A 22,081-nucleotide genomic window follows, 5' to 3' on the forward strand; every position below is an offset into this window, starting at 1 on the left:
GCTGTGCCCGCCCCCGAGGAGGAGGATCCCGGCGGCGGGACGGCCCCGCTCAGCCCCCTGAGCGGCCGCGTCGGGCCCGCGGGGGTGGCGGCGCTGATCTCCGCTGTCAGCCCTGCGGAGGCTTCGTCCCGGGCTGCAGCCGCGGAGGCGCTCGGTAGGAGTGGGGGGGAGTGAAGGCGCAGCGGTGTCACCCACCCCCGCCGCGGCTTCGCTGTAGGACACGAGGTTTCAGTGTTCTGACGTTGTCCGTGTGCTCCTGCGTAAAGTCGTGGACAGGAGTAGGGGAGGCGCCCTGGCACGCATAGCCCGGCAGCCGCGGCGCCGTGGGTCGCTAATCGTAGCATCCCTTGGATCAGCCTGAGGATGCCTGTCTGTGTGGAAGTAGAAAGCTGCTTCTGCTCCTGGCTCTTGGCAAAGAGGCTGCCCAGCGTTGGCGGGTTTTGCCCAGTTTTGGTAGTTCCTTACGAAACTTGGTCGAATTAGACGAGTGTGAGAAGAAACCCAGATTCTGCTGCTGGCTGTGCATCCGCTGGATCGTTGGCCGAGGATCTCGTAGGTGCCGTGTAGAGGGAAAAATCATAGGCAGTAAAACGAATCTAATGATATTTAGTGCTTAGCTCCACCCAAAAGTGCATAGAGGGAGGTGAGTGTATGATGTTCTCAGCTTTTTCTTTTTTAAGAAAAGAAGGAAACATGACACTCGCGTTTGCAAAGAAACTTGGGAGTCATGACGCACAGCGGCTCATAACCCAGCTCTTTTGTACCTGTTTATTTACTTAAAACTTTCCGTAGTTTGCAGCCTTAGGAAGTTGTGTGTCGGGTCTTAATAAGAGGGCCAAATTGTTTGTGAAGCAGAGGGCAGGGTTGGTGCAATACACGAGGTTCAGCTGTTTAACCTGAATAACTGTTTAATTTGCTCATGCTAGAATACTTAGTGAATTTAAACTAAATTCTCTTTCATATCTCTAGGAGAGCACGAAGCCGCGTTGTATTTTTTTCTTTGTTTGCCGATACCGCACCACCGAGGAGGTTGTTGGGGGGTGCTGGAAGGAAAAGGCTCTCTGCGGAGGGGGAGTGCGCGCTGTTCCTGCGGCACCTGCTTTGGGACTGTTCTGTTGTTCCTGCTGGTTTCGCTCGCTCCTGCGGGCTGAGCTGAGGGCGGCCAGGCGGCGGAGGCTCGGTGAGGCCGGCGGGCGCGGCGCGGGACGGGGCTCCAGGCGCAGGTCACTCCCGGGCGGTGGGACCGCACGGGGGCCCGGAGCGTTCGCATCCCGCAGGACCCGCGGGGGCGGAGCGGGGCGGGCGGCGCCTGCACGTGACCCGGGCCCGCGTGACATCACGGCAGCTCCGCCGCGGCGCCGGGAACAACGCTGGGAAGAGCGCCGGGAGCAGCGCCGGGCCGGGCTGGGCCGCCCCTCCCGCCCGCGGCTCGGGCACCTGCGCCACGGGGGGCGGCGGCCGCCGCGCATCGCCGGGAGCCGCGGCCCGCGCCGGTAACTTTTCGCGCTGGCTCTGGCTGTGGAGGCGGCGGCGCCTCCTTCTCGCCGCCCGCGGGGCCGTGACTCACGGCGGGGGACAGGGACGCGCTGTCCCGCCCCGCGGCCTGCGGCGGCCCGAGAGCCGCAGCGTTCCCTGGAACCCGGAGCTGGCGGCGCAGCGCCGCCCGCCCGCGTCGTGCTGCCGGCCGGGCCGGGCGGCGCTGGAAGGTGCTGGAAGGAAGAGGGACGGCGGCGGCCCGTCCCGCTGAGGCGCCCGGTGCATGGCGGGGTGCGGGCTGGGCCGGCGGCGTCCCCCGAGTGGGGCCCGGCGGACGGGAGGGAAGGCGTCGCTCTCTCGGCCTGGGTCCGGAGCCCAGCGCCGGCTGTGATGCGCGGTGTGTGCTGGCGGGGACTGCGCGGTCGCGCCGTCGGAGAGAGTCCCTCTGCTAAGGGGATCGGAGGCGTCTGGGAAGCGGTGTCAGTTTCTCCTGGCTGTTGTCGAGCATCTGAAGAGCCCGGGTTTCTTGTCTGCTTTCTCTGGAGGTGCTGTCAGGAGATGTTTACTTGCTTTGTGGTAACTTGTTAGCTTTCCTCTCCTCTCAACTTGCAGTTCTCTGTGTCATTCACCTGTTGCATCCTGTCAACCCAGGTCGTGAGTTTTCCAGGACAGAAACTTGTCTGTCAGTTTGCATGGTGCTGTTAAAAGGTAACTTTGCTTACGTTGGTGGTTACTCTTCATTGTGCCATTTCACCGACGCTTATGGTGCTAAGGTCCACAGATCTGTTAAGACAGGATTTTGTTACAGGCCGGAAGCAAACCTTGGATCTTCGGTGATAGAGAAATGCTTTGTCTCCTCAGACTTGCTTCCCTTCTTTTCTTTTTCCTAAAGGGATAGCTGGGCCCTTCCCTGCAAGGCTTTTTTGAGGTAGTCTCCAACACTGAGTCATGTTTCTGACTAACAGTTTGGATCGCTGTGTCAGACAGTTTCTGGCTATGACTGCAGGTTATGTTTGTCTGTAGGGAAGAGTCCTCTCAGATCTGCTTCTTGTTCCGAGGTTCATGGAGTTGATCTTCTGTTCCCGGGTGTCAGAGAGAAGGCTATACCTGAGGATATTCCTTAAATTTTAATTATGGAAGCAAAAACTGTTTGGAAACTTCAGCCAGTTGTTGCTGACCTCAACCCTTCTATTATTTGGGCTGTGGAAAGAGGGCATTGGACATGGTACACATTGTGCCAGGGTGAGGTGGAGGTTTGTCTTGCTAGACTTCTTTGCCATCATACCTGTGGCGTATTCACCAGAAGATACCTCTGTTGCAAGGCTTGTAAGGGCAGACTGACCGTGTGGCTTCCTGGTGTGACCCCTTTTTGAAATCTAGCACTTCTTTCTCACACATGCGTATGCCCATACATCCTTTTTCATACAGGAACGCCAGCTTTTGCAGGAGAAAAACCAGAGTGAAAATACTTAACAACTTTCTCCCAGACCCCCAAAATAAAAGGTGGGGGAAAAAAACCTAAACCAGCCTGAGTGGGGACAGAAAATGGGTCATTGTGGAGCTGCATGGGAGTTCTGTAGCTGCTGGAGGAAACTTGCACTCGTGTTATGAAGGGATGCAGGGAGAAGTACCACAGCAGGGACTATATATATATATATAAATTGCCTAATCTAAAAAAAATAGGGACAGGAAACTTTTATCACAGAATTAGTGTGTCCTGGCAGTGTGCCTGGGGTTGCCGTCGCTTGCTGTTTCCAGTTACTGCTGCTGCAGCTCCCTGTGCCTTGTCAGCATGTTTCCCTCACCAGCTGGCTGTGCAGGAAGGCAGGCGGAGGCTGTGCAGGACGGGCATGCAGCCGTACAAATGCAGAGCAGGAGTTTGCTGCCTTAGCCCTGTCTTACACCTGCAGGAAGAGTTGTGTTTCCAGTGTGTTAAAGTGCATTTGATTGCTATGACTTTCTTTTCCTTTCTATTGGATTAATCCTCGCAACTCTGCATGCTTGTTCTGAGGTAAACAGAAGAATTAATATTTTGCTGTTGTTAAATGTTTGATCAGTTGGTGATGGTCTCAGATCTCAGAAGTATCTCTCTTATAATCAGATCTGGTCTGTGATTGTATGGCTGTCAAAATGGACAGTTTTCAAAATTTCAAGTTTTGATTTTAAAATCTTTAATTATTGCTGTTTTTCAGAAGTGATCCCATCTGCCTAAGGAAGAGTATAGAATATAATGTGCTTTGTCTTGGGTGCATTGAAGGATGATCCTGCTTTCTGCTCTGGAAGCAGCTGCTGTGAAAGTGTCATTGTTGCAGATGTGTGGGTCTTTGCATGTTGAATAGGAAAGCTTATCAGATTGTCACTCTCCCTTTTTTTCCTCCCCCACAAAGTAATGAGATTCACACACCTGACAGTCTTGGAAAAAAATTAGTCTTCCAGAACTGTCAGAGGTGATCCTGTCCATGGTGGTGGGGGTGGAACCTACATGATTTTTTAGGCCTGTTCCAATCCAAACCATTTTATGATTCTGTACAAAGATACCTTGTTTAATTGGGGGAGAATGTTCTGCTGATCTGCTGTAGGATGTGTTAACTTGTTTTCCTTACAGCATAATAACTTAGGAAGGCAGAGCCACATTCTCTTGCTGTGGAAATTCTCTTGGTGGGAAGGAACTTCATCCTGGGAGGGAATTCAGGGGAGTGCTTCTTTCTGATAGGTACAGGTCTGCATTAAGGCTGTAAACAGGTTGAACTTGGTCATTAGACCATACTTCTGCTAGTACACAACTATGATGTTTGACTTAGCATTTTCATTGTAGTTACTTTAGGTTTGAGAGATGTTTATAATATTGTTCAATTAAAAGAGGCTGTCCATGTTCAGTCAGACCTTAAAAATTTATCAGTTACAAATGGTACAATGTCTTCCTTTAGCACTCCTGTGTCAGTTTTGTTGTGTGACTTTCTGCTCAGGACCAAATACTTTTTTTTCCATATTTGGAACATAGATTCCTTTCTTGTGTTCCCACTAAAAGGGAGACACCTCTCAAGGTAGTGTAACTTGTACTTTTATATCTGGAGATCTCAAAACCAGATTTCCTGTAAAGCAAAATTACTTGGTTTATGGAGTGTCAAAAAGAAAATGTTAATGTGATTTACATAATTTTGGTGTAATATTATAAATCACTTTGAAGTATGCCCTGTCAAGCTCTTAACAATCTTATTTGGGGAGGACAAAGGTTAACTAAGGTAGTGCACAGAGGAGAGCAGAGCATTGCAGACCTTCCCAGTAGGTTTAAGGAGGGGAAAAGATAAATGTTTATTTAGTAAGAAGCTGGTGAAGAAATGAAGAGAAAATGTTAAAGAATGAGAAATCTAGTTCTTGTTTTGAGCAGACCCGAACTAGTGCCTGTGAGGATTAAGTAGGAGAACTACCTCGTGGGATGTGAGAATTGAAGCAATTTAAAAGCTGGGCTGCAGAGTCAGGTTGTATTGTGTACTCATAGAAACCTCTCCGAGATGTAAATAAGATGTTAGTTGAGTATCAGACTGATTGCTAAAGCACATGACTGACAGGAGAGTAGGTGTCTCCTGGCATGTAAGGCTTTCTAGTTTGTTTAAAGGTTTAAAAAAATATTGGCAAATATGCTCATAAAATTTCTTGAAATAAGCAGGGGTTGGAAGTTGTATCCTCTCTCCCTCCCGGGAGCAGGGCAGTGTTGGCCCATTGGTCCCACTGCAGCTATGAGGCAAACAAGGTCTATTGGTTTAAATCAAGACTTCTCACTTGCTGATAGAAATCATGATTAAAGTTAGTGATTTAAATAATTCATTTAAACTTCATGTTGCATTTGATAATTTCTTAAAAGGCAGCTTTAGTCTAATCAGTTAGGCTCATCTATTACTGCTTCTTACCAAACAGGACCATACTGTGTATCCAATTATGCTATTATATCACAGTAAGTATTTACATTACAAAGCGGTCAGCTGTATTTACTGGGTGAATTTCTTTCCTCATGACTTATACAAAACTGCATTTGAATAAAAAGGTCAAATGAAATATGCACTTTCTTATAATTCTACTATAATCAGACAAATCATGCACTGGATACATAAGAGAAAATATGCTTGTTGTAGCGTGCTATTAAATGATTGATTCTATCACGGTAGTGTTATCTGTACATAGCAGAATGAACTGGTTGGTTTTGGTAATTGTCTCTTTTCAGATCTTAGAATGAGCATAACTCATCATCCCGGAGATTGTAAGAGAGAGATATCTCCCACCTGTTTTATGCTGCCTCCACCAGCTTTGAGTGAACTGAACTAATTTAATAAGTGAATTGGAGAAACTAATCTTTCTGCCCCCCTTTTTTAAGAAAGATTTGTTTTGTACTTCAGTGGCTTCTGTGGACTTAGTGACTTTCTTGAGTTTAGGAATTAGACTTTTTAGACATTTTCCAGTAGCCATGTCCTGCTTGAATAGGGGTGCATGTGTTTGTTTAAATGGTTGTTTTAGACTTCGTCACAGATTACCATTAACTTAGAAAATAAATTGCACAAATGTAATCTTAAAAGCTGTATGTAAAACCCATTTAAAGGAACATGTTTGGAATTTAAGTAGTCTCATCTAGAGCTCTTATGAAATGAGGGCAAACAGGTAGGCTTCTGTAACAGCTCTGTAGTGTATCTTGGTTGCCATGGACATACATGCAGAAATGTGCCAGCCCCCAAAGGACTCCACATGCCTTGCCAGGGATTTTTGCTGGAGGATTTCACAGTCAGGCTGTCAGGTAGGCACACGTAGCGGCTTTTTGCGCGCATACCGGCAGAAACTCACATGCAGCTTTGTGTGGGCACGTGAACTTGCACTGGAGCAGCCTTTGAGGCTTGCTGTGGTGGTGCATGCCTTGACATGCAGGCACACATGCACACTCAGTCCTGTGGGCAGCCCTCAGCAGCGTGCATTGGCTTGCATGAGAAGTGCCACCGAGGCAGGGCAGCTCAGCCAGCTGCAAGCTCCAAGAGTAGGAGGAGAAGCTGTCACCTGGCCCTCAAACAACTTTGTGGTTCCACTCTTCTGATTGAATGCTTCCCACCTTTGGCCATTGTGTGCAGGAAAGGAATAATATGCTGATTTCTGTGAAAGGGCCAGGAAGAAATTCAGAAGATGGCTTTTGTGTTTACAGCTGGTGAGGTGGACATTCTCAGATACCTGCATGTCTGGACAGGAAGTCCCAGGTAAGGATATAATTTAAGATCCATATAGCATGTGGACAGGCAAGGTTGCACTAATGCACCTTTAAGGAAGGTGTCAGAACCCCTTCCTTAACAAAGGAAGAGGGAACTTTGGTTGTGAGGAGTGTTTTAAAATGAAAAATAAAAATTTAAAATGCAAGATATAAAATAACTATGGATCATACAATGTAGTCTCTGTTATTTGTGTGTGTCTGAAAAGCAGGGACATAGCTCTCTGTCCTGCATGGGACTGAAGAAAAATTTTTCCTTGGTCTGCAGAAAGCTTCCAAGCTGCTGTTTGTTCTTCTAGAAATGGAACAGGAGTGGAGAAAGGAGAAACCTTTGCCTGAAGAAAGTATGAATTTTCTCCCTATCAACTGTGCTTTAAGGGCATTTTCTAAAGTGCTGCTTTTAAGCAGCAGAACTTGGGGTGAGGGCTGAAGAAAAAAACAAGAAGAGACTGCAGACTTTGTTCTCCCTTGTTTCAGTATCATCTCCCGCTGCTACTCCCTGATACTTGCTCTGGGTGGTGCCTTTAGCAGTGTCCCAGAATCAGTGGGCCATCCACACCCTTCTTACTTGACACAAGGATCAAAATAAGAAATGGAGCCATTTTTTGGCTTAGTCCCATTGCCTACTCCCACACGCTCATACACGTGCTGTATTTTGCAGCCCTGATCTTGGATTTGCATTTATTTCTGAGAAGTCAAGGTGATAGGAGCACTCTGAGAGGATAATGTTTGCTTGCTGGCTTTGTGCAGACCTTGCTGGATCATCAGTCTTTGCAGGATCACAGGCTTCTCATTTGTCCATGGGTGATGTGTGATGGCTTCCTTCTTGTGGCACGGTTGTACCAGAGTTGGGGATAATAGACTGTACTCCTTGCAGCAGGATACTTGTGACAAACTGAGATGGTCTGATGGTTATGTTCTTTTGCATTTTTCTGTTAGAGCCTTTATGCAGACTATCAGTCTGTTCTGTGCTGTGTTGTTGGGGCAATAGGAAAACATTGGTCTGTTAGCACCTCTGGTCTCTTTGTGCCTTCATAGGGCTCTTTCTGCATGGACGAGGGTGAGGCCTGGGTGCTTGGAGACAACCTGTGAGGAGAGTCAGTGGCTCTGTTTTCCCATCTGGTGGGTGTGCCGTGAGTGCAGCCATTTCACTGGCTGGTGTTTGAGCGGTGGACTCTGTCCGGCTCTGGACTATTTTCCAGCTGAGTATTTGTGGTGATGTCAGGCAGTGTGAGAAGGGAACATGACTTGGCAGGACAAAGTCTGCAGAAAGTTCAGCTCCACATTTGGCCAAGAGCCTCGAAGGGAATGAGATCTACACACACATTCTGCTATACAGCCTGTCACACGCCCCCTCACATGCTCCCTTCCTGTCACACAGATCTTTCTCTCACTTTCAGACCTTTAACCCTTCCCTCCTAGCTTTTGCCTGGTGGGTTTATAAAATTCAGAAAAGTCCTCCTTATTTTGTTGATACTGTACCTTGTGAGGGTTCAGTTCCAATGACCCCAAAGCAGAAATAGCCCATAGAGGCCAGAATCCAGAAGAGTTGTCAAAAGCAGGGCAAGTTTACTTTGCAACAAAGCTCTTAATAGTCCTTTATTCTGACCTGCACCCGTCTGCCAGTCTTCACTCTGTGTCTTGGCTGCTCTTCTGATCTCCTTTATTGCTCTGCTGCAGTCTTCTGGCTGATTTAGGTTTGGATATGTACATCTGCAACCCTGCCTCTCTCGTCCTGCTCTTCTAAGAGCAGTATTAGCAAAACCTGTCAAAATAGATCCCTGATGATGGTTGAGTGGGGAATAGACTAATAGTTAAGCTTACTCTGAAGCAGTTTAAAACTCTGTTCCAGTATCCCTCTGATGTGTTCTTTATTATGGATATTTCTGTAGTACTGTAGTTTCTTCCTGACCTCTGTGCTACATCTAAGGATGATACTTCTATGAATGGGAATTGGTGCTTTTCCCCTACTGCCCTGAAGGGAATCTTAATGAGTTTCCTAATTGTTTTGCAATCCAGTACTGTATTTCTGGTTTGCCTGTGAACGGTAGTATTTGTTTTGATTGATGCTTTTGGGTGGAATGGAGCTTGGATACGAAGTGTTATATAGAGACATTATTAAGAGGCTGTTTTCTAGAAACAATCTTGTATCAGTTATGGTGATGTGCAGCATGCTGATGGAAGTACTCCTGGGGTGGGAGGAAAGGAGGAAGTCAGAAAAATGAACAAACAATTTTATTGTAAGCAGCTCTTCTCTTCTGTTCTTTCCTCTTTTGCCTCTATTCTTCATGTTCTCTAGTGTCATAGCTGGTAGAGGATGGAGAAGACCAGTTTGAAAGAGAAGGTGGTCTGGACAAGGGATAGGAGTTGAGGGCTTCTAAGTTCTCTTTTTGTTTCTCTTTTTGGCTTTGCTGTGATGTATCCTGTGGCTTTATGTGTCTTTTGTCATCTTATCTTCCTGATAAAATGGTATAGCTGCTTCTTATTTGCCTTCATCTGTTTTAGTAGCTCAGTGCTGTGAATGGACTGTGCCGTGTTCCTGCTCAGAGGAGTCAACAGCAGTTTGAGGTTCTGTGTTGAAGAGATGCTCTGAGACAGCCTGGGGAGCTGAGGAGATTTCCCTTTCGTGACGTCAGCTGATAAAGGTGTTTGGCTAGAATAGGCATGGATCATGAAGTATTGTTCCCTTACTGCATAGTTGAGATGAAATAATTTTTTAAGGAAACAGGTAAAAAAAAATCAGTATGTGGGATTATTTATCATTATCATTTTCTACCTGCAGAAAAAAGGTCTGCAGTGTTCTTTTCTAGACTTAATCTAGTTGCATCTCCACTACCAGCATGTTATTTTGGGTATTGATTCTTGCTTCTCTCATTTTTTCTTTTTTTCTTTTTAGTTCTGATCTCTTGCTTCAGGTTGGAAATAGCATTGGGATGACTTCTCAGATCTGCTGTGAGTCAGACTCATGTTTCCCTGAAGCAGGGCTATAACATCTGTGGGACTAAGGGTCATAAAGGAGGAATGTATGATCCGTGGTGAAGATTTTGGCTGTAATGTGGTGCTCCAAAGAAGGTCCACAATTATTGAGGAGAGAGGCTTCTGTAATTCTGCCCACTCCCTTCCAACTTCTATGCAAGCCCATTTAAAAAAACCCAGCTTTTCGGACCTAGTTGTTTATTGTCATGGCTTCTGATCTCAGTGATACTGAGTATTATTTCTTGTCTCTTTTAAACTCTGTTCTCTGGGAAGACAAAGGAAACTCTGGGTTGTAAAACTGTGGCTTCAAAGAATGCCTGACTGTTATGTTTTGCTGTGTATAATTGTGCAGGACAAGATATTGATGGCTGAGTAAATATAGAGAAGGCGCCCAGAAAGAAACTGAGTCTGTGGTCCTGATTTCCATGATGTCATGCAGTGGCATTTATAAAGAAACCGAGGTGGTGGGGTCAGATTGCATTTTTGGCCTACAAGTTGGATATGATGAGCTGTTGGTGCGTGAAGCATGTGTAAGAGCTGGTCAGCAGCAGGAATAATGAGCTGCAAACATCTCAACTTTAGTTTTCCAAACTGAAGGGGGATTTTGTTAGTAAGCAGATTCTTTTATAGTAGGAAGTTTTGTTGGTTGCTTGAAAACTTTTCACATTTGATTTTATTCTTTTTTTTTTTTTTGGCTGGTCATGTGTGTATCAGGTGCTGTAGTTAGAAATGTGAAGGAATGACAGTGTTAGCCAATACAGGGGCCCTAGAAAGAAAAACAGACATGCAAACCAAAACCACCTTTGCATGGATACATTTAGATGTGCAGGAGGAAAAGACTTACTGCTAGGATAGCTAAATTTGCTTGGAGAAATTGAGTGCTACTGGCAAAAGAATATTGTTCCCTATTCAAAGTGAATTTCCTCAGGGAAAAATTGCTATTGTAGTTGATGCTGACAAATTCTGTGGACAAGGCCCCAGGCTGTATTCCCTCCCTTCCCCTTCCCAAGAAGTGGCACAAAGCTGCTCTTTGCTTTTCTGCTAGCAGGAGGGGGCAGCTGCTCTGCTTTGAGTGTTTCATCCTCCTGGGAGGAGAATAGATGGGATTTTTCCTACAGGAAAAATCAGAGACTCAGTCGTGCTTCCTGCCATCTGAAGGTCGGTGCTGATAATGGTGTTGAGCTGTCAGTCCTAGCCAGACACGGGGGATTACTGCAGTTCAGCTACAGACATCAAGTTCTGCTCATGTTCATCCCTGTGGGTGCTGCAGAAGTTGGTGTCCCTCTAAAGTGGCTGTGCTCTGTCCCCTCCCCATGTTGTGACACTGGCTTCTCAGCTCACCTGGCCAGACAGAACTGAGAAGGGGTGACTTGTGATTTTACAGGATGGCTTGGAGGGGAGGGTAAGATGGACGGATGCTGCTACTGTCACATCTTCCTTGCTGTAAGCCTGTGCATGCCCTGGTTTTGGCCATTCCTGAGGTGGCTGTACTCTAGGTTAGTCAGAAGCTTGAAAGCTGAGGTGACAGTAGAAAGCCCAGCAAGGCTAGAGATTTTTTTTACCCAGATCAGGACTGTGTTGTTTTCCAGAGTTCAAAGGAACTTGTGTCAATGGCCTTTTAAAGGACTTTTGTGGCAGCAAGGTGATATCACTCGTTACTCATTTCCAGTTCATTAACCAAGCAAAATTCTTATCTTCTTACCATAATCACTCCCTCCCTCTCCCTGTTTCCCTCCCCTCTCTCTCTTCGCTTCCCTCTTCTTCTCCCTCTTCCCCTATCCTCTTGTCTGCCTCTTTCTGTCTCCCTTTGTCAGAGGGACTAATACTTCCTTGCAAACAGGAAGAGAGGCGAGAGCAGCCCTGTGTGCAGTGTGAATGAACTCCAGTAACCCCATCTCCTTTCTCTTCCAATCAGTTGCAGAACCAAGGACATCTGGCAGTTGGGAGAGAGGGAGGGAGGAAAAATAAAGGCACAGCCCATTTCAGGATCTTACCCACCCTGGAAGTAGTCACACGTATGCTCTCTTTTCTTCTTGCTCCTTGTATTGACATGGCTCTCTTTGATCAGGCAGAAACCAAGAGTTGAAGGGCAGGGCAAAGCCAAAACCCCAGCCTTTGCCAGGCAAGATATAATGAGAGGCAGGTGAGAGAGCAGGGAGCCTCTGCTGCTGGATGAGGCATGTGAGCAGGAGAGCTGACTTGCAAAACAGTTGCTGTTAGGGGTGAGCTCTGCAGAGCCTGTAGTTTCCTGGGTGGGATGCAGTCAGCACATTCTGTCGTCATCCGATTTAAAATTTGGGAAGCCATATTTCCAAAATGAGGGAGTCTGCAGGTTCTGCAGGAAAGAAACAAATCTTGTACTCTGCAGATGGTAGACAAGGAACAAGTTTGGTTGTTTGGACTTTTTAGCAAGCAGAAGTACTTTGGGCTTATTCTGCCCTGATTTATTGCATTATGTGGTCATACAGTTGTGCCTTAAGATTCTAATTCACTTTGCTAACCCATTTGTTCACTTGTTTCAGTCCTGTATTCCTTCTTGCCTGATGTGGGGTGAAACTGTCTTGGAACTTCTGTTGCTTCCATTATTTATAATAATAGATACTCTCCACCCATGGAATAGCTAAGTTGTATTGAGTTCAGATTCAGAAATGTCCATAGAACTCTTTGCATTTTGGTTGTAATTATAAGGTCTAGTTCTGGAAGGAAAGTTATGGAGACTTCCAGTCTCCCAGTACTCAGCTTTAGGGTGTTTTTCTGTAACAGCCAGACTTTTCCTGTCTCAGTGCTCTTTTAGGCATAGCGTCTTTCAGAGTTACACCTTCCTTCTTTTCCCAGTACTCTTTCAACCAAGTGACATACATTTGTTTATTTTAATCTTTTCAGTTGTTAGTCACTTCTGCTGTTCTCTGAACTTTGCTGTGGTTTCCATACCTGACCTGGGTAGGAGACAGCATGCCTTGTGTTGAGACCAAACTAAACCCAGTGAGAGCTGGATGCTGCAGTGAGCCCACTTCAAAGGGAGAGACAAATGCCTGGGCAAAGGCCATGCCAGCAGTCAGCAAAGTTATGGATAATAAAGGAGTTGGTCAGCAGCAGGAGTAAAACCCAGAGTAAGGTGGGGGATAGGGGGAGGCAGGATCTGAAACTCAGAGCTAGGGAGGGAGAGGTGGCAATTAAGACCCTTAACTTGAGGGCAAGAGACCAGAATGCAGCTGTGCAGCTGGGAGTGACCTGTAGGACTTTTCTGCATAATTGTCAGTGGTGGCAACAACTTAAAAGGCTCACAGAGCAGTGCTACAGTCTTCAGCTGCTCATGGTCAGATGAAGTTTAGCTGGACAGCAAATGAAAGCGATCAGGAGCTTTTCTTTATCAGCTTGGCACTGATGGTGGATTGCAAACTGTTTCCAGTTTGTGGTTACCTTTATGCTTCTGGGAGATTAAAATGGATAATGCGATTTCGAACAGTGTCCCTGCAGTTCTCTGAGAGAGGGCTTTACAGCAGGGACACTGGGCTAGTCTGTTCCCTGAGAGTTGCAGATCTGTTTTTTTCCATTCTCTGTAAACATACTGTTCAAAATCATTCTTTACACTATCCTGTTGCACTGCTTTTCACATTTTGCATTTTCATGGTTTGTCCCTCCCATTGTCAAGGTTATTATTTTTCCACATGAGTTTTGACAGTTTTCACATGTAATATTACTTCATTTTCAAAGTGACAGATTCATTTTCTGTCTTGGAAGGTACAGGGTATCTTTTTCAACCTTTTCCTAATTGAAACCTGTTATATGTATACTTCTGCCTCACTCATAGACCTGCTATCTGTTTCAGCGTTTCTTGAGAAATATGATGATGTAGAGGGAAGGAAGAAGAATGAGCCAACATGAGCTGGGAATAATCTTTGTTTCTTTGAGTCAGCTACAGGGTAGTACCAAGTTCCTAGGGAAGAGTTGTGAAAACACACTGGCTGCTGCACCAGACACAGTATAGCAAGAACATTAGGTCACAAAATATGGTTATTCTGTGTGAAAGGATTGGAACAGTGGTGCCTCTCAAGGGGCTTAGTTCTCTGCTGGTGCTGTAGAGTCATGTGAAATCTCGGTCTAACAGGTAGGGTTTTTTTCTTGGCAATTTAGATCTGCAGCCAGCATTTGATACCCAAGGTAGCGTCATCACTGTGTAAGTTGTGCATTTAGGTTTCAGCAGAGGTCATTATGCACTGCCCTGGGCCCAGCTTTCAGAGATAAATGCTAGCACCCAATGTGAATCTGTATTGCGTGTCAGAACACATTAGAAGCCAAAATGCCAAATTATATCCCTGCTTTAGTTACCTCTGGAAGATAGCCCTTCCTGTCAGATGCATTTGTTCACCAACAGCCTATTAAGGCCCATGCACGGAGGTGCAGTCCTGTTGACACACAGTGAGCACAGTCATGTTAGCATATGTACACAAATGTGAGGTCTCTTCTGCTGATGCTGACATGCTGCAGAGTGCATGCTTGTGATTCATTAGAGAACTGAAACATAGCTATATATTTTTGCCTTGGCAGAAACTGTAGGATACTGTAATTTACAGGGCCAGGGCTGTGATGAATAAATCCTGTTTTGAAGGATCACAGAGACGTAAACAAACTTCCTAAAAAGCTACTCTTTCCTCTGAGTGTCCATTATTTGGAGGTAAAGGGCTTGTTGTACTAGTCCTCTGATTATTCATGTATTACGCAGTACAGTTTCTTCAGAGATATGCTTGCATCTGGTCTGGTGCCTGATCCTTAAACTCCTCACAGAAAGCACCAAAGTAGGAATACAAGGGAGAAGACAGCACTGTCTAGCAGAAGTGTCGCAGTAACTGCATCTGGCTCATTTGGTTTCTTTATGAGCTGTGCTGCCCAATGGTATCTCCTTTACTTGTCCTCAGTGAATGTGGCACAATAGTTTGGTATATTCTGTAGTTTAGTCTGTTGATGACAGGTCAGATCAAAGTCCTCCAGAAGAATATGTAAGTGCTTCAGCTGACTTAGAAGAGGACTCAACTGAGGGAGTGGGATGAGACTGTTGCTGGAGGAAGAGATGAATGTTTCTGGCATTTAGCATGAGGTGCAAGAGCCTTTAGTCTCTGAAAAAAGCAGTGCCTTGTTGTAAGAGTGCTGACCTGGAGATCATCTGAGTTGTTCTGTTGCCTCAGGAAAGAAGGGGAGATGGAAGAAATGGAGTAGGGTGAAGCTGATGGCAACACATTTCAGAAGTGTTCAGCGTCGTATTTGAGACATGGGTGGCAAGGGCTGGCAGAAATTTGTTTCCATCAGCCTTTCGTCTCTACATGTTTCCTCATGTATGTCTGCTCACCAGGTTACTCTGTTCAGGATGCTGCATTAGAGAGAAGTGATTGCTTCATCTTTTGTCACATGGCCAGTCCTGGTTTCTAAAACTGAAGGAGCTGAAACAGACAGTGGGAGGCAGCACAGCAGACTGTGTCAAGACAGTGTTCCCTCTTGCAGTTATGGCTTCCATCACCTTTCTGCATTTTTGGTTGAAGTGGTGGTGCAAATTGGAAGGTGTGAATCTCTAATAATGTGATTATTAGTACAAAAGTAGACAAGATTTTTAGTCGTGTAAAAACAATCCTCATGCATTTCTGTGAAAACTAAGTCTCAGGCCTAGTTGTACAGCCTCTCACTTGTGTGCATGTGAGGAAAATGCTCTTTAGGCTTCTTTACCTAGCACCAGAGTGCTGCTGTTCATGTCAGTTTTCCACAGCCTGCAACTGTTACTGCACCTGCACAAAAACCCCAAAAACGCTCTGTCTTACCAGTACAGAAGACAAGTAATCTTTTCTATCTGGCCCATTCTTCTTTTGGGAAGGTTGGAGGCTGGTGCATGAAACAGGAACACATTGGGTAATTCTACAGCACAGATAGCGGCTTATCAGTTGTCATGTCCTGGATGTGCACGTGGATTTATATTCCCCTCCCTCTTGGTAGCTTGCAGTCTCTCAGACACTCCCCTTTGGGCTCCAGATGTCTTGCTGAAAGCAGGTTTCACTCTTGCAATGTCAGTCATTGTTGTGCAGATCACACAGTTTTGAAATCCCATCAGACTGTACCCTCCTCTTGTTTTCTGGAATAAGTTTCAGTTGTGGCTGGGATGCACTAAGAATGGGTCACTGAACTGAGGGCCTGGGCCTGAGCACTATCACTCAATCCCTCAGCCAGGGGATCAAAAATTGCTGCAGTAGTGCTGCTGGTGATTCATTCTGCACAATAATTAATCTTTGAGTGAGTCTTTTGCGTGGTTTGAAGGAATGTGGAGATGCAGAGGCTTACGCTTAGCTTTCTTGTTTCATGCCCAAACATGTCCAGAGAAACCTGTATCGGCATCGGTGAGGAGCTTACATAGGACTAGGAACAGAAGTTGGCTTTTGATTTGTTACACTAAAGTTCTCATCTCCATCTGATGCTCTATGCTGCTTGCACAAGGTTTTCAGATTCTGCAAGATTTCCTGGGGAGACTTTTTTAAAAAAAGTTGGTTGTGGTAGCCACATTGTTCCTTTGAGGACCACGAGTTTCTTTGAATTGGTTGCAAATCACATTGGTTAGGTTGTAGTCTCCCATAGTAGGACTTCTTTCTGTCTGTAGTTTTAAGTTTCATATTTGCTTGTCCCTCCTTTTATCCTAGATATTCTGTTTCTCCTGCTCCCTCAGGGAAGGGAGCTTTGAATTCCTGATGGAGACTGAGGCTGTGTTTACAACGGTCACGTGAATTAATGTGCCCTGTGGATTTTAACACCTGCATCCACAGTGTAATTGGAGATGACAGGAGCTCAGCAGGCCTGACAGTGTGACTTGTTTTTATACTTGATGCCTGTTTCAGAGTACTGGGAGGGGATTAGTGTGTGGAAGCATTGCTTTCATCTTTGTTTCTGACATCTTAAGAAAAGTTGCGTGATCTGGTCCAAATATCCAGGAGGAAAGAAGGGACCTGGGACAGTGGTTCTCTGCCTCTTTGTGGTCAGCACTAGAGTGTGTGAGGCATGCCCCTGCTTGCCTGATGCTCTTGTATCTGGGCTGCTTCAGAGCTTTCTGTCACCTGTCTTTCAGGACTGATAGGCTTCCAGTCCTGAGCTCAGTCACTCAGACTGGTACAGGCCTTTCACGCAGCTGCTTTTTAAATCAGTTAATCTCTTTAGCTTGCATTGGTAAATCACTGAGTTTAGATCAACTGATGTTCAATCAGATTAGGAAGTGTTTACATGAAAAATTTGCATCAGTTTCACTGAATCTGTGTGATCAAGTTGGGTCTTTTTCTGTGCAGGTGGGGCTTTTTGGAAAAAAGTGGTTGGATTTGCTTTCCAGTTTCAGGTTCTGTAGTGGAGTCAGGACTGTAAAATGACGATGCTTTTCCGTATGGTTTCCACATTCCAAAAAAGGGTGTCCTGAGAAGGCTGGTGAATCCATTTCCTGAGAATGGTATCATTGCCATTTCCCATAGATAGGATGTTGGCTTTCAATTTCTTACTGTAGGTGAGGGGAGGATTTGTCATCCTTATTTTTGATGCATCATCAACCTTTGTCACAGTCTTTGGCTACTGATAGTAAGAGGGAAATCTGATGTTTTGTAGTCTGCTAAATAATTATATGAAAAATCTCTTTTCCAATTGTTTATATGCTCTGCAACACTTGCACCAAAATTCAGGGCAGCTGGCAGCACTGAGCTATTTGTTACTGAGAGCTTTAACAAAGGCCACTGGTTATAATGCCAGGAATTTCCCTCTTACACACTTGGACAGATCAGGGATGAAATGCACTTTTAGTGTTAGCAGTAATGAAGACTTGTCCTGCTTTGATAAATCTGTTGGCAATGAAAGAATAGTTTTGCACCTGGATATGCTTGTCTTGTACCTTTTACCACAGTTTGTTAAAATACTGTGTTTCAAGAGTATAAACATTGATAAAACAAAGCTAATTACGGAAACAAAATCTTGAAGCTTGCTTGTGATACAGCTTGTAACAGATTTTGGAAGTTAATAGTCTCAGTAGCTGAACTCTTACCTCTTTTGCATCTGTTTGTTTTTTCCACAGGTACTTCCTGACTTTCAGTAGAAGAGAGAAACTAAGGCCTTTGAAGATAGATGCCTGTGGCCCCTTGCTTGGCAGAAACAATGCTGCAGCAATGAGATTATAGCGAGCCCTTCCTGTGTGGCCTCCATGGGTCCCACTCAACTCAGCACACAGGATCATGGGAAGAGGGTGGCAAGTGTATTTGAGATGGAGGAGGAAGGGCTTCCGCTCTTCCCTGGCTCAGAGAACCCCCCTGAGCATGCAGGTATGCAAAAATCCTTACTAAATCCATGCAAGATAAGGGCTATTCATTCTTTCAGTTGCAAGCAGAATTGATACTTGGCAAAATTTAGGACAAGTCCTACAGTGCTTGAAGCACTCAGATATGATGTCTAAGAATAGAGTCAGTTATTGATAGCTGAAGACTGGGCTTATCTAACTGATAAATGTGGTGAATATTTTGCTTATTTGACCTTCCAGAGGATAGGTCTGTGGCAGTAAATTTTTTTTTTTTTTTTAGCCTTATCAAAAGCTGCTGAACAATAAATCTTTACTACAGGTGACAATCCAACAAGGGTAGGTGGTACAAAGAAATGGTAGGGTTTTGCAGATTCATGTAATGGGAAGGCAGTAGGAGTTTCTCTGTTTCTTATGTTGACTGAGGATTAAGAGTATCAGATACAGAACTGAGATTTTGTAATTAAAGCTGCTGCTTATGGCCACAATCCTACACTTTCAAACTGTAAGAAGACAGTATAACATCTCTGGACAGGTAACAGGAAAAAAAAGGAAAGCACAAGTGCATAGGGTCATCATCTTAATGAAAATATGGCAAATTAATGTATTTGCTCAGCAGTGGGGCAATGAGCAATCTTGATCTAAAACAAAGAGATAATCTGAACATTGAATGAGGACTCATCAGTGGAGTAGAAACAAAGAGAGTAGTTAAAAGGTGATATGAGGTTACCCAATAAAAGTACTTTAAATGGATTTGAGGACCTGAAAAGAAATACATTGATTGTTTCCTCATGAAAATGTAAGGAAAAAAGCCACAAAATGTGGAACATATTTATTAAATAAGGTATCTACCAAGGAAGGAAGACCCTAATGAGAGCTAAAGGTTCAGAGGTGGCATTCATAGTTTATACATCTTACGTTATTTCTGTGTTATCTGACTACAGAAAATAAAAATAATAATCTCTACTACTAAAATGCTTCATGCTCAGAGATGGAAAATAATTTGCATAGATCAAAGAACAAGCCTATCTGTCTCAATAAAGCAGTCATAGAAAAGATAAAGAAGATGTTTATGTAATGTCTTAAAGACAGCTAAGAAATACAAAAGATGGACAGATTTATCTGTGGAAGTTGTTGGATTACTCTGCTATTTCTCAGAAGCATATGAACATCCCTTGAGGCTTCAGCAAAGTTGTCGTACCAGTTAGTCTGCCATTACATGTGTTTATACTGAGCAATCTGAAGTAACTGTAGAAATAACTGTAGGCATTGCATAATCTTTACTTGGTAATTTATTGTGTGAAGAGAAAGTTGAACAAGAGTTGAACAAGAGGGAATATCAGAAATTTAACCTTTCTGATGACATTTTCTTGCTGTCCAATCTGCAATGAGAAGTGCAGGCCAAAATGAGTGACCTCCAGGCCTCTGTAAAGTCAGTGGGATTGAAAATCAACACCAAGATACTTACGGCTGAAAACTTGCAGTGAGGAACACCGGTAATAATTTCTGAGACTGACCTAAAACTGGTTACCATTTCAGGAACTTGAGCAGAATAGGGGATGTAAACATGAGTAAGGATAGAAGCATTAGTACAGTAAGTACAAAAATGAGACATGCTGATGCCTTAGGATTTTAGGTTTTATATTTTTCATATATTTGTGATCCTGCAATTCTTTAGTGTATAACTCTAAACTCCATATAGAGCGTTAGCTACTGTTCTCCCTTCTTGGTCAGACGGAACAGTTCCTCTCTAGGTCTGGGAATCAAGGACACCTTACTGTCTCAGGCCCCAAGAAATGTAAACAAAAGTGAGGGGGGGAGAGCAAACTTGGGGTAAATTACTTCATTACCTGAAGCTGTAAGTGGAATATTAATCCCTGATATGCAAATGGACCAAACTGACAAAAGTATGAAAACCCGTGACCTGTCGTCCATTTTTGAGTGTAGCCCCTGGGGGGCCTTTGTCTGCCCTAAATGTACCTGAAGGCCCTTCAATAAATATAACTGCTTTTTATTCTCTTAATTTCAGCTGGCCTCTGTTTTTAGGTAGTTGGATAAGGCATCAATGCAACTGTAACCCTGATGCTGGTCAAGAAATGCAGTAGCCTTGTCCTTCAAACTAAGCATTAACTCCAGTGTAAAGGCTTTCCGGACATATCTAAATATAATTTGGAGACTTACCAAAACATGCTGGTTGTAATCTTTGTAACAGCTGCCATAGAAGAATCTGTAATATCTGACATACAGATACCTGCACTATGAGCTGTGTAGAGTATCATATGTCAACACAGCTAGAATTAAACGGATGGAAAAGAGAGAGGGCTAATAGGGAGGGAATGCACATGTAATATCAGCAAGCATTTGGCTGGAATGCTTAAGGTGAGATGTGTTGGAGCAGACCAAAGATGTTTTCAGAATGCAGAGCCACTGATAAGATTAAGATCTGTCAGAATGATGTAGGAAGAATTAGGATCCTGCTGCATGAGACCATCTGAAATGTGAAGCAGTAGTGAAGGCCCCATGTTTGAGATACAATAAGCTTTAGTAAATGAACTGTCACTATGAGAGTGTTTTGGTTTTAGGGGTGGGGAGCACTCTTCTTGAAGAGGAAATGATGGCTTCAGGGTTCCAGAGGCTCAGAGCTTGTGAAGTGTACTGCTTGTCTGCTTATTACCCCTAACTTCACAAACTGCTGTCTTCTGTCTCGACAGCTTCCCCAAATGTTCCAGTAACAGGGGTCGTCTGCTCAGTCTGGTTTTCGTAGGGTCACAGTTTCAGCACTGGCTTTCTGTCACTATTGAATTGAGGAAACATTTTTCCTTATTCTTGTGCATGAGTATGGCAGAGAATAAAAGTAAGAGAACTGGAGGTAAGTTCTGAAGAAATTCACTCTCTGCGCAATCTTGGATTTCAGCTCAACTTTTTTGTAGGTTTTTCTCACATTGGTAACTTAACTGTAATTGGCAAGTGCAGAAGAACCCTTGGCCTGAGCATGTTTTGGCTCTTTCACTGTTTTGGAGGAGAACAAGTGTGAAGCTATATTTGTTTATATAGTTGAGGTGAAACCTTGTGGATTATGTCAGTAAGTTCGTTGTAGAAGACTTGCTTGCCCAGAAGGGGTGTGTGTGAAAAGGGCGACTTGATATTTTCATCCATGTGCTTGAGAGATAGTGGGTTGTGGTTATTGTCAGGAATGGGACAGTCAGCTGCCAACACCACCCTTCCTTCATGTCTGTGGGTTTTCTTTTCTTTTGTTTTTTTCCTCGCTACCGTTCATTTCGGTAGAAAATCCCCCCTTGAAGCGGAAGAAGGGCCCAGCCCCTAAGATGCTGGGAAACGAAGTGTGCAGTGTGTGTGGGGACAAGGCCTCTGGCTTCCACTACAACGTGCTGAGCTGCGAAGGCTGCAAGGGCTTCTTCCGCCGCAGCGTCATCAAGGGCGCGCAGTACGTCTGCAAGAACGGCGGCAAGTGCGAGATGGACATGTACATGCGCCGCAAGTGCCAGGAGTGCCGGCTGCGCAAGTGCCAGGAGGCCGGCATGCGGGAGCAGTGTGAGTGCAGGCACGGGCCGCTGGGGGTGGGATGGGACAGGAGGGCTGTGGGGACCGTGGCTGTGAGGCAGGGAGCAGTGCGAGTGCTTGGGGACGGGGGGACATGGAAGCCATGCAGGCTGTATGCTGGAATGTGCGTGGGAAGTCACTGAGAGCTCAACAGGGATCACGTGGGGAGGTGAGGCTATTAGTGGAACACCACTGGTGTGCTGAGAGCCCCAGCCCTGCTTTATTCCTTGTAAGAACTTGTGGAATATGCCAGTAGAGGAAAGATTCACATGTTCTTCAGGATGCTGTAAAGTGTGTCAGTAAAGTCAGGCTTGTGATCAGGACTCTTAAGATTGGTCACCGTGCTCCCTGAACAACAGGCACTTTTCTTTGCTTCCTACTGTGAGCTTGCAAAAGAGGTCAAGGGCAGCACCACAGTACTGCAGCTGTGTTTGTGCATGAGCTGATCTCATTGCTCCCTTTAGTGAACTCTGCTATTTTTCTCACACAAGCCATAAGGCTGCTGTTTCTGAATATTCACCAGTATTTCTGCTCGC

The 22,081-nt window shown here is 45.0% G+C and overlaps 1 protein-coding gene across 5 annotated transcripts in view; it reads left to right on the forward strand.

Annotated features, from left to right (window-relative positions):
• Nucleotides 1–66: 66 nt before the first annotated feature.
• The window catches only part of NR1H3 (nuclear receptor subfamily 1 group H member 3), a 31,778-nt gene continuing 9,763 nt past the window's right edge, over nt 67–22,081 (forward strand). The window contains exons 1-3 of one of the 5 annotated variants that reach the window (XM_039553137.1): nt 67–154; nt 17,769–18,012; nt 21,270–21,536. In XM_039553137.1, coding sequence (XP_039409071.1) covers nt 17,895–18,012; nt 21,270–21,536 — 385 coding nt within the window. In that variant the 5' untranslated portion in view covers nt 67–154; nt 17,769–17,894. Of the gene's footprint in view, nt 155–566; nt 644–1,411; nt 1,494–1,825; nt 2,022–3,564; nt 6,708–17,768; nt 18,013–21,269; nt 21,537–22,081 lie in introns of those variants that run through there. The other 4 variants (XM_039553140.1, XM_039553138.1, XM_010412993.3 and 1 more) reach the window with 4 other exon arrangements.

Source organism: Corvus cornix, chromosome 5 (assembly GCF_000738735.6).
Source record: "Corvus cornix cornix isolate S_Up_H32 chromosome 5, ASM73873v5, whole genome shotgun sequence".
In the NCBI taxonomy this organism is placed as follows: Eukaryota; Metazoa; Chordata; class Aves; order Passeriformes; family Corvidae; genus Corvus; species Corvus cornix.